Source organism: Glycine max, chromosome 4 (assembly GCF_000004515.6).
Source record: "Glycine max cultivar Williams 82 chromosome 4, Glycine_max_v4.0, whole genome shotgun sequence".
NCBI lineage: Eukaryota > Viridiplantae > Streptophyta > Magnoliopsida > Fabales > Fabaceae > Glycine > Glycine max.
This window is the reverse complement of record NC_016091.4, coordinates 46,028,016-46,039,328: the sequence shown is the minus strand read 5'-3', so window position 1 is coordinate 46,039,328 and position 11,313 is coordinate 46,028,016. Positions and strand designations below refer to the sequence as shown.

At 31.0% G+C, this 11,313-nt stretch overlaps 1 protein-coding gene across 1 annotated transcript; it reads left to right on the top strand.

Moving 5' to 3' along the window:
* Nucleotides 1–956: 956 nt before the first annotated feature.
* Nucleotides 957–3,911, top strand: LOC100796018 (transcription factor bHLH137). Its single transcript, XM_006578658.4, has 8 exons — nt 957–1,461; nt 1,794–1,976; nt 2,118–2,183; nt 2,386–2,454; nt 2,562–2,645; nt 2,736–2,936; nt 3,060–3,194; nt 3,299–3,911. Exons 1-7 carry the CDS (start codon nt 1,117–1,119, stop codon nt 3,150–3,152), a joined length of 1,041 nt encoding a protein of 346 aa, XP_006578721.1. The 5' UTR covers nt 957–1,116; the 3' UTR covers nt 3,153–3,194; nt 3,299–3,911.
* Nucleotides 3,912–11,313: the final 7,402 nt, after the last annotated feature.

The window sequence follows — 11,313 nt, the reverse complement described above, 5'->3', positions numbered from 1 at the left end:
TTTAAATTTTATTGACTATGCATATGAATAGTCCAAATAAATTTTTTAAACTATTCTTTGTATAAGACAAAGTTAGACTTCTAAAAATTTTATGACATTAATATATTTTACTTACTACCTCATTCTACGTTTAACCCTTTTTTTAGTGAATAAAAATAAAAGAACTAAAAGCCTCTAGGAATACAAGCTTTATTTTTTTAAAGCGAGGAATACTAACTAAATAAGCTTGTAGTGCATTAGAAATTAATAAAACTAGGAGAAAACTCAAAAATTTGACTCGAAGTTGTTAAACTCACACCATATTTTGCCAATATGTTTAAGGCTACTGCAGGTAAATTAAAAAAATATATTTAAGAGAAATAAAATATTATTATATTTAAACTAAAAAAAATTATTTAATATTTTGATTATTGATGCTTCCACCATAAGTTGTGAGATATTAAATATGGATATATTTAAAAAAAATATTAATTAAACTTTAAAATTCTAAAACACCAATTATTTCAAGATAATAAAAAAGACTAAAACATTTAAAAATATAAAAAGGGGTAGTACTATTTATTCAACTAAGTGAACGTAAGAAATTTGTTAATGAATTAAAAAAAATGTTATGAAAAATAATATAAGAGCGTATTTTAAAATTATAGATGAATGTATTTTTCATATCTCAATATTTCTTTTCTCTTTTATTTTCCTATAAGTCTCCTAAGAATACTATCAACATTTACCTTATTATTATAAAGGATACCCAACAATCAAACTACCCACAAAGTCAAATAATCTCTCCTGTTTATCATAATTGGGGTCTCATTCATTATTATCACTAATCACTAATGTGAAAGAAGAAAATGAGTTGATGACACTAGACCAGTCAAATGGGAGCTGAGTTAGGAGTTACTGCTTTTAAAGATTTTCAGCTATTATATGTGCACAAATCTTTTTATATATAGAGACCAGGCCTTTTAGTTTTGTCACAGACCAACTTTTCCTGACTCATCCACACCACTGCTTCCCTTTCTTCCATCACTTTTCTTCCTCATAACTTGCATTTTCTCCAAAAACCAAAGAAAGAAAGAAACACACACACACACACCTCTCTCTCTCTCTCACTCACACATGGCAGCTTTTTCATACCAATACCATCCTTTTCTTGTTGACCCTGCATTCTTCCCCAACAACTTAAACACCCCTTCCCCTCCTCCTCATCAGTTTCAACAACTCCCTCATGAAACATCATCTTTTAATGTCACAAACCAGGAGACTAGCTGTGTTGATCAGAGCTCCAAGATCACCATCAGTGACAATGAGCCTTCTGTCACTGAAAACCTTAGCCCTCAGTCCTCCATGGTAGTGGACAAGCTTGAAACTGGGGAGCAGGTCACTCAGAAGGTGAACACTCCTGTGGAGAAGAAAAGGAAAACCAGAAATGGATCTTCCTTGACTAGTAACCCCCAATCCAAGGTAAATAAACTGAGTTTTATTTCTATACACTTTTAGTATAATTTTTTTATTACACTTTTCAACTGATCAGAAATCATTGTTGGTATATAACTTTTAAGATATTTATTATAAAAATTAATGAACATACCATAGGCTTATGACTCAACTACGGTACTTATAAGAAACTTTTACACTGTCAGCGCGTACAGACTACTTACTCCAATAAATTAATGTCTTATGTTGTAGCTTTGTTAATTATCTAAGTTTTGTGTTTTTCTCCCAGCATTATTTGCTATACTACAATGTTCAATAAGTTAACCAAATTAGTGTTGTTTTGTTGTTAATTATTGTAGGATGCTGCAACAGAAAGGAAAAACAAGAAACAAAGGAAGGGCAATGGTGGGTTGAAAGAAGAGGACAAGGCAAAAGAAGAGAAGAAGGAACAGAGAAAGTGTCCCGAAGAGCCTCCAACAGGCTATATCCATGTCAGAGCAAGAAGGGGTCAGGCAACGGATAGCCACAGCCTTGCTGAAAGGGTACACTGTAACTCTCTTATTAACAACTTGAAAAATTACCATCTCTATGGCTACGTGGGCCCCACCAGTGTGCTGGCTTTCCCTAGAGGTTTCATCTTCATGTTTCATTCCTCTAATGTTGCAAGAAAATGGATTTTTCAGGTGAGAAGAGAGAAGATAAGTGAAAGGATGAAGGTGTTGCAACGGCTTGTGCCAGGCTGTGACAAGGTAGGTAAAGTTGAACTTCATGTCACACTTGCATGTAGGACCAATAAATTTTCTTTTTTTAGTTAACAACTCCTTTGTTATCTTTTTTGATTGGTAGGTAACTTGTGTGTTTATGTGAATGTGCTCTTGCTAGAATTGCCCTTTATACGTTAGTTTTTCAACATTTCTTCTGACATCTTCATGTGGTTTGGTTTTTAACTAGGTGACTGGAAAGGCCCTTATGTTGGACGAAATAATCAATTATGTTCAGTCTCTACAGAATCAAGTTGAGGTACCCCCAATATACTCTTTTTTATTTACCTAGTTACTTCACCTCCTCATTAGTTATATGTATAATGTATATGCTAACAAGCTAGCTATGCCTCTAATTTTCTGCAGTTCTTGTCAATGAAGCTTGCTTCAGTGAATCCCATGTTTTATGACTTGGCAACGGATCTAGACACCCTCTTGGTTAGACCAGAGGTGAGGATTGAAGAAGAAAACAATTTCCATGTTATCAATTAAATTAAAATGTCTAATCATGAAATTAACTTGGTCTCTTTGAATTTTCAGAAACTAAATAGCATGGCATCACCATCACCACCACTACCATCTGTGTCACATTGCAACAGCCCTAACAACCAAGCCACTACTTTTGCTGATACAACCACCATGACCCCCACCAACATCTTCCACATTGCTAGTGACTATCTTTTGGATAATTCAGTCTCATTTTTTCTTCAAGGGCAGAGGTCAAATGTGTTCTCTGAGGAGGTATAAACAGAAACAGCCAAATAAATAAATTTATTTTTAAGAAAAAAGGAAAAAGAATGGTTTTCTTTTTTTCTTTACTACTACTACTATTATTATTATTATTGACAAAAACATCATTTTCAGGATACTGGTAGTCATTTCTGGGACGCAGAGGACCAGCGGCAAAAGTTTCTTCATCCATGTGGATTCAGCAACAACTTATGTTCCTTTCATTAATATAAAATTCATAGAGCTGCCCTACAAAACTACGAACATGTTGTAAGTTTTCAAACCCTGCCTCATTTGAAAACATTATTATGTAACTCATATAATATGATATATTGTTCCCAGGTCTGATTTTTTTTTTCATAAAACTTTTTCAGGATTTAGCTTTTACACTAGCTAGGTAAGGAAATTCCAAAGAGGCATGAGAATGAGCCAACAAGAAGTTAGGCATTAGGAGGAAAAACCAAAGCTACGCTTGGTATCGGTATATAAGTACATCATCATTCCAGGGTAATTCGTAGCGTAAAGAGTCTGGCTTGGTTCCTAGTCCATCAGATTAAAGTGGCCTTTGAAGATGAATAATTAAGGGGCACCAAAATTAATGGATGAAGAACCAAAAGGACAGAAAATACCGACCAAATAAGACCATATCTTTTTCTAGATCCATTGTTCTGTTTCAGTGATTGTTGACTCTCCAAGGACTTATGATGCACAAATTCCGAGAGACTATCAATCCTATATACAGAGCAGACATTGAAATTAATTTCTGTTCCATGTAAATTATATCCAAGTATTGATTCTTGTGGTGGCAGTTATTCTGTTGGTACAGTTAATTTCACCATTATTGAGAAATGAGGGGTTGATGCAACTGATCATGTTCTTGACATGACTGGCCATGCATTTGTTTGTTGGTCTAGTTAGCTTTTATGTATATGTGTCTTCAGAATCTTCAGAGTTTTGGCATCATTATGATTATTGTTGTTATTATTATTTATCTGTCCAGCCACTCCCCTTTATTCATAATAGCCACACTGTCAAGTTTCTATAATAAGATGATGCTCGACCCTCCGGTGAAAAAAAACAAACAAATATATTTGAGTTTAAAAATCAATAATAATTAATTTCCATATAATTAATAAACTATGTAATTTGGTTAACTATTCTGATGCTAATAATAGCTAGCCTAACTCCACTGCTTAACGAACAAAGGCATGCGCAAACATGTTTTATTCTTTTTTTTTAATCAGTAAGAATGCATTAAAGAGTGTATAATAATTCATGTACACTGCTCAACCCAGTGAGTAAGAGCCTTAGTTATATGTAATTAAGATTAAGAAGTGTGTACCTGTGTTACTCTTTTAAAATATTATACTCTAACTATTCAATTAACTTCGCCTATTAAAATAGAGCAAGGGAATTGACGTGACAATTTTTTGTTTCCATAGACACTGGAGTTCTGTCTTTGTACAAGGATAGAACTGTCAAACAGAAGAAGATCTTCCATGCTTTCAGAGTGCATGTGCAATGGGAACACAGAAGAATTCCTCCCAAGCTGTGTGCATTGAACCATAGCTAAAATGTGGCGTGGCCAAGATAGAAATATTAAGTACAGACAACGACCTTTTGCAAATAATTCATAAAGACGTGGTTAATTGGTTATCTTAAGATTTTTAATCAGGTGAATAGTTTTGAAACAGGGTTCTCACTTTTTTTTATCATATGATAATGTGAAATATCACTGATTTTGTGAATCACTAATCTCGCTTTGAAACAAGATTGTTGCTTCTTCTTTTTGTTACCATTTTATAGATGCAAAATATCATTGACTTTGTCGAAGGTTTCTTTATGATTCATGTAATTAAGGGAGTGAAAAATTCCAATTCTTTATGTGACAGCTAACTAATGAATCGCTTATTATACAGATGAAATTTAAATCATAGCTATTTAAATATCGGCTATTATTCTATAGAGCTTGAGCTTAATTTGAGAGGATAGGAAATTCAAAGTTTTCCCTTTCCCTATCAGATTTTGGAGATGCTGGTGTGAAAACAAAGAGAAGTTCGTTCTAACTACTTTGAAATCGGTGTGACAATATCTATGTATCAATCGATTATCTATTTATATTGACAAAGACCATCAATCAGCATTAATTCATAGCAAATAAATAAACCACATAGGCACATGCTCTATTCTTCAAAGTTCTTCAATTATGAAAAGCCTATGTTTTTGGCACAAAGATCAAACAGAAGAATAGAAGTTTACATAAGTGTATACATAAAAGTCACATGTGGTTTAATTACAAGCACAAGATAAACCAATGCACATAAAATTGAAGTGAAAAGAGAGAATTCCTTCCCCAAGCAACTTAAAGAACCTTTTTTCCCCTTAAGCGTGGCCTCTATGGATATAGACAGTCCATGTGGATTTTGTGTTCCACCTGTTTTCTCTGTGTCGACCTGCATGTTGAATTGTCCTCTCCAATCATATGCACTATCTTCTTCTATGTGTCTTTTCCAATTGAGGCTATAGAGCTATACACAACATGATCAACTGGGTTTTGATGTATCTTGCATAGCTAGCGTTAGTTACTAGAAAAGAGCTTGATTTTTTATTCAGACATGTGTCTAATCCTACCCTTTTCCCCACAGACACTAGCTTGCTCTAGAACCAACTACCTCATCTAGATTCTCTATTCATCCTTGTAGTCTTGAAAAAGATGTGTGAGAGTATATGGTACCCACCAATTTATGCATATGCCTAAGGCTAATAAAGTTTAATGATAGTAATGGTGGATTAATTAGCTTGCATATTTAATGGTTTCCAATTTCAAATCATGACTCATGAATGCTGGATTTTGGACACTGTAGAAACTGTTCTCTGGGCCGTTGATGCATATTTGTCACTTGGCTCCTGTAAGTATACCTAAGAAAGCCACATGACCAAGAAAGCAATGTTAAAAAGTTGGAACACACTTCCCAACCAAACAAGTTTGAGAAGACAAGGTGCTGCCATTTGTTTGCAATAAACAGATTTGTTGGTGCCCAAAGAACTAAATGCTGTACATATTTGTTGCTCACCAACACGTCCAACTGCAATTCAGGGGTCCCCCATGTTTTTAATATTTTAGGGTTCCCTCAACTGACAAGCAATGCAGTACTGGCTTTGTCTCTACGTGATAAAACTTCTTAATTTTGTTTTCTTCTTCTCTTTTTTCAACTAACGTGTTTTCTAAAACTTTGGTTTTAATCATGTGTAATAATGTCGCGTGTGATTATGTAACCGATTTCATCAAATAGCATGAGACTTTGTTGTTGTATTCTGACCAAGCTTTTAAATTATAGTCACAATCACACAGTCGTAGTTTTGTTGTGATTCTCGATGTTGGTGAAAATTGTAGACAAATAGGATTTGATATAACCACAATTACATTCCCGATACAATCTAATTCCAAGAACTTGAAGTTGTGGCTGAAATCACGATCGATCATGAACGGATTTCCAAGCTTCCCTACTTATTGATCATAGCTCGTTCAATGTTGAAATTGAATTTAATTAATAATGTTTTATTCTTGTTAAGCCCTTAGCAATTAACATCTTCCTTCAAAATCCTCTATCGATTTTCTTGATAGCCCGTCAAAGTCCACTATTGATACATGATTACCTTGAAAGCTTAAAGTATTTGCAAGAAGTACATGAATGGTTTCATAGTTAATTCTATTTTGTACTCAAATTTAACTTCGGTTTAAGAAGAGTGTACTAAGAAATAACATCAAATCAGGGATTTGTTGCCTCTTCAAAGTGAAATTATTATGCCTATATTTAATTTATAAAAAAAAATAATCAATAGCTCTAACTATACTTATCCTTACACTCTTTTACTTTGAGGAATTGGATTCCCAAATCGCTTGGTCACAAAAATTCCGATGCTATATATATCATAACCTATTTCAAAAGTTTAAGTCATTAAATGAAAACAGATAATTACTTCTGGCAGTTGGATCGATCCTTCACTGCTAAAAGCCTATAACTGTAAAATATGGAGGGGATAATAAACTGAGAAAAGAAATTATAAGTGTTTCCAAACGGATCTAATTTATTTCATGCGAGAGAAGCAATTACAGTTTTTCTGTCAAACAACAATGCAACTGTCCCTCAAAGGTTGTAAGTGATGGAAGTATTTTTTTTTTTTGGATAAATTAAAACAAAAGCCATTTTCATGATTGACGTATATACAAGATTTTCTAACTTATTTTTTAGAAGGATACGTTAACAAGTTATACTATGAATGTATTTTAGGATAATTAAAATTATAATTTACTAACATATTTTTTTAAAAAAAAACTAATACACCTAACATTACACTAAGATTTATTGAATTTGTTACTAAAATATATAAAACTTCCAACAAATAACCAGTGGTCCAAACAAAAGAAAGAATTAGTTATATTTTTCTAATATTTCTATATTAGTTAGATATATACATATCTCTCTATATATATATATTATTTGAATTAGTCAATCAATTGGAAGATCCCCTAAAAGAATCATATTTATTTGAATTAAATATCAGTTCTCATATCCATTGCAAAGTTTTAACCCTTCAGAAAAGTTTTCTTAAAAAATGAGTATATGCTAATAAACTATACCTCAGATATATTTTAAGATAGTTATAATTATAACTTATTGACATGCATATAAAAATAAAGTAGATATACGTACATACAATATATATATATATATATATAAACTTTTAATTTCTTATAAAAAATTTAGAACTTTATTTTTTTAATAATTTTTTGTAAATGCATTTTTATTTAAGAACATGTTTTTTTAAAATAAATAAATGGGTCCTATTATTGTCTGTGGGTACAATCTATGATAAGTCAGCATCTAAACCCCTTCTGACTTGTGTATATAAAGCAACAATCAGCTTGACAGAAGTTAAAGTGTCTTCCTCAGACGGTGTAATAAAGAAGGTAGAGGAAAGATTATATTGATTTAATTTCTGCAAAGTAGTATAGCTTAAGAAGTAAGGAATAAAGAAAAAAAATCGAGGTGTATATAAATGAGGCTTTGAATATGTATAATCACGTACTTGCTAGATAACCATAACTAACTATAATTCTGATCACTGTCTGGTTTTATTAATTAATAATAGACTTGTAGCTTGCCACGTAAATATCCCCTAGGACCCTTCTCTTCCCCTTTACTGCAGTAAGCATAGCATGTACGACACATTAAAATCTGGAAGCTGAATCACCATTGATTACTAGTGCTACTTTACAAACTTAGGTTTTTAATCATCAACATGGAGTACCTCAAGGCCATCATTGTTTGGTAACTTTCGGGAGAAAAAGATAAAATAGCATACCCTTAGTGTAGCACTTCAGTAACTTTCCAAGCTCGTGTATCTATTTTCTTCATTGCTTCATCGAGTGAGTGGGTAATTAAAGCTGCAGACTGCAGTAGTTAATAACATGGGGTTGGGACAGGGCTAATCAACAAGTACATAAGGTTCGTGCGTACGTAAGGGTAAGGGTGCATTAATTTTTACCTGTGACTCAATGTATGTACCAAAATCAATAATATAAAGTCAATAAAAATTGATTTAGGTAGTAATTAAGGATATACAAGACTTATATTTTAAGAGTACATGAGTTTAAATTTTTTTATTGATCTAAATATTTTTTGTTGAATAACTTTTTTAGTATGATTATTTTTAGTGAAATTTTTTTAATCACATTATTAAATAATCCGTAAAACTCAAATTTAAGATCTTATTAAAAAAAAACGAGTTCAATATTATTTGGATTAACAATTTATTGGTCTTTAATGAATAATTTATAAGTATTTTTAAAAAAAATTCTTGAAATATAAAGTCCATCCTAACCTTTTGAATCTTGGGCTAAATAATTGATAGGTCATGCTTCTATAGTTTGCATTCATACTAAAAATTAAAATCAAAGGAACTTTCATCTTTTTATTTCATACAAGATTTTAATTACCATTAAACTCATCTTAAAACACTTGAATTGTCTTTTAATAGATGTCTTAACCTAGCTAAACTCTTCACCTAACAATATCTTTCTTCTAGATCAATTGGTCAAGGTTAGCTTTAGATTCAAAAAGAGGGACAACGCCTAGCATCTTATTAACAAAATAAGTAAAAGGCATAATTGTATGTTTTATCTTCAATTTTTTATTTTTTTAACGAATTTGACCTCTAACATATTAATTTGGCATATTTTATTCTCAATTTTTAAGATTTTTGTGAATTTTATCCTCCATAAATTTACTCCTAACATAATTTTATTTTTTTACTCTAATTTTTTATTTTTATTTTACAAATTTTGCACTCAACTTTTTTATTTTTTTAGTGAATTTTACTCCTAATTATTTATATTTTTTGAAAAACTTTATTTTCAACTTTTGTGTTTATTAATGAATAAATGATAGAAGATAAAATTCACAAATTTCTTAAAAATTAAAAATAATTTATGCTAAATTAATTTATTGAAGATAATATTTACAAAAAATAAACAATTAAGATAAAAAAAATGCAATTAAACCCAAGTAAAATAACGTTAAAAACTCAATTCATCTGAACTTCTTTTCACCATAGAAAATCAATAGTGCTGTCACAATCTGATGTCACGTAAATCTACATCTATTTGTTATTTGATTTAAGATAAAAATGACTTGAGTCTTGTGATAAGCTTGATGTATAAGCTTGTTTGTCCTAATGATTAAGCCGACAACTGTAAATGGGATACACTGATATATATATCTTTGCCTGATCTGGTCCAATCATAAAAGCATGATTAAAAAGTGTCAACACGAATTTTAGAGTGAATATGTAGTCTTATCATCGGCTATCAGAAAGCTTGAGAGTGTGATTAACATGAATGCAGGTCTAATCCTAAAACGTAAATCTACAAAACCCTTTAAAATGGTAATGATAAGTTACCAAGTACACCCTTATGATCACGCATATAGACCAATTAATTAATCTTCCTAGATGCTAATGATGAGTTTGGGAGTATGATTAATTCTTTTTCTGTTTGTAATATATAATATAGGCATCTTGCTTTCTAATCAGTCAAATAAATAATGCTTATTGGGAAGATATTGATCCAGCATTAAGGATCTAAAGCTATAACTAAATTGTCGGGATACAAGGTTACGTATATTGATTTGCTCAAGTTTGTATGTAGCTTTGACACTGACACCACAACTTTCCCCCAACCAATAAAAAACAGTGATTAAAACTTAACAGTGCTTAGGTTCATGATTAACATCAATTATACATTGTAAAGAGGGTGTGGCTGGCCGTAGAGGACATCAACCGCTCATTCAATTGCCAGAAACATGGCAAAGACGACAGAAAACATCTCAGGGATATGTGTCTCTGGCTGCTTCAACTTGGACTAAGATTAGCTAAAAAACAACAACATAGATGCGTTTGTAAACCCATTTAATGTAATATTCTTAGGTTCAGCGCACTTATAAGCCGATAATTAGTAACACCTCATTCACATACTAATAAATAATAAAAATTAATAACGTGTCAAAATTTTAATTTACTTGCACAACATATATTCGAACTCAGGTTGTCTAAGTTACACCAAGTAAAAATGGATTAAAAAGTCTCATCAAAACTTATTGCTGCAATTCTAATCAGTTTTATTGATTGTAGATATTACACCAATCAACTTTGATGAGATTGTTTAATATTATTTTTATTTGGTAGATAAGTTAAACAACTCTATTCAAATTAGAATAACAATTAATATTCACGCTATAAAAACTTTTTATACTATTATTTAATCATAATTTATTGTATATAATAAAGTTTTTTATTTTTATAATACGGCCTTCTTAAAATTAAATAATTCTGATTGATTAACGATCTAAAATTTTACTTAAACTTTTGAAATTAAGAACATCAATTTTTTTATAAGGATTACATGTATCATTTATCCAACATAATTATGTTTAAGTGAGATAATAGTACTAAGAGAGACAAAACTTTCCCTAGACTTCTCTTATTTAATAGGTGAACTTGAATTCAAAACTACTCTGATGGTCTCAAAAGAATTGTAGTTTTAGTCTTTTAAAAAAATCTAAGTTGATTAATGTTCTCACTTATCAATAAGATATTAAAATATCTATTTCAATTTTACCTTGTAATAATAATATTGTTTTGAAATATTTGATAATATATTTATTGAAATTAAGAGAGAAAATAAAGATATTTTAACAAAATTGTTTCCTGATAAATATTAATATATTATGTTGGGATACTTATTTCTTGGTTTGAGTGGAAAAAAAAAACCTAAAACATTAATCATTTGTGAACAGAAAGAGTTCTAATTAAACTTAAATACTCTGAC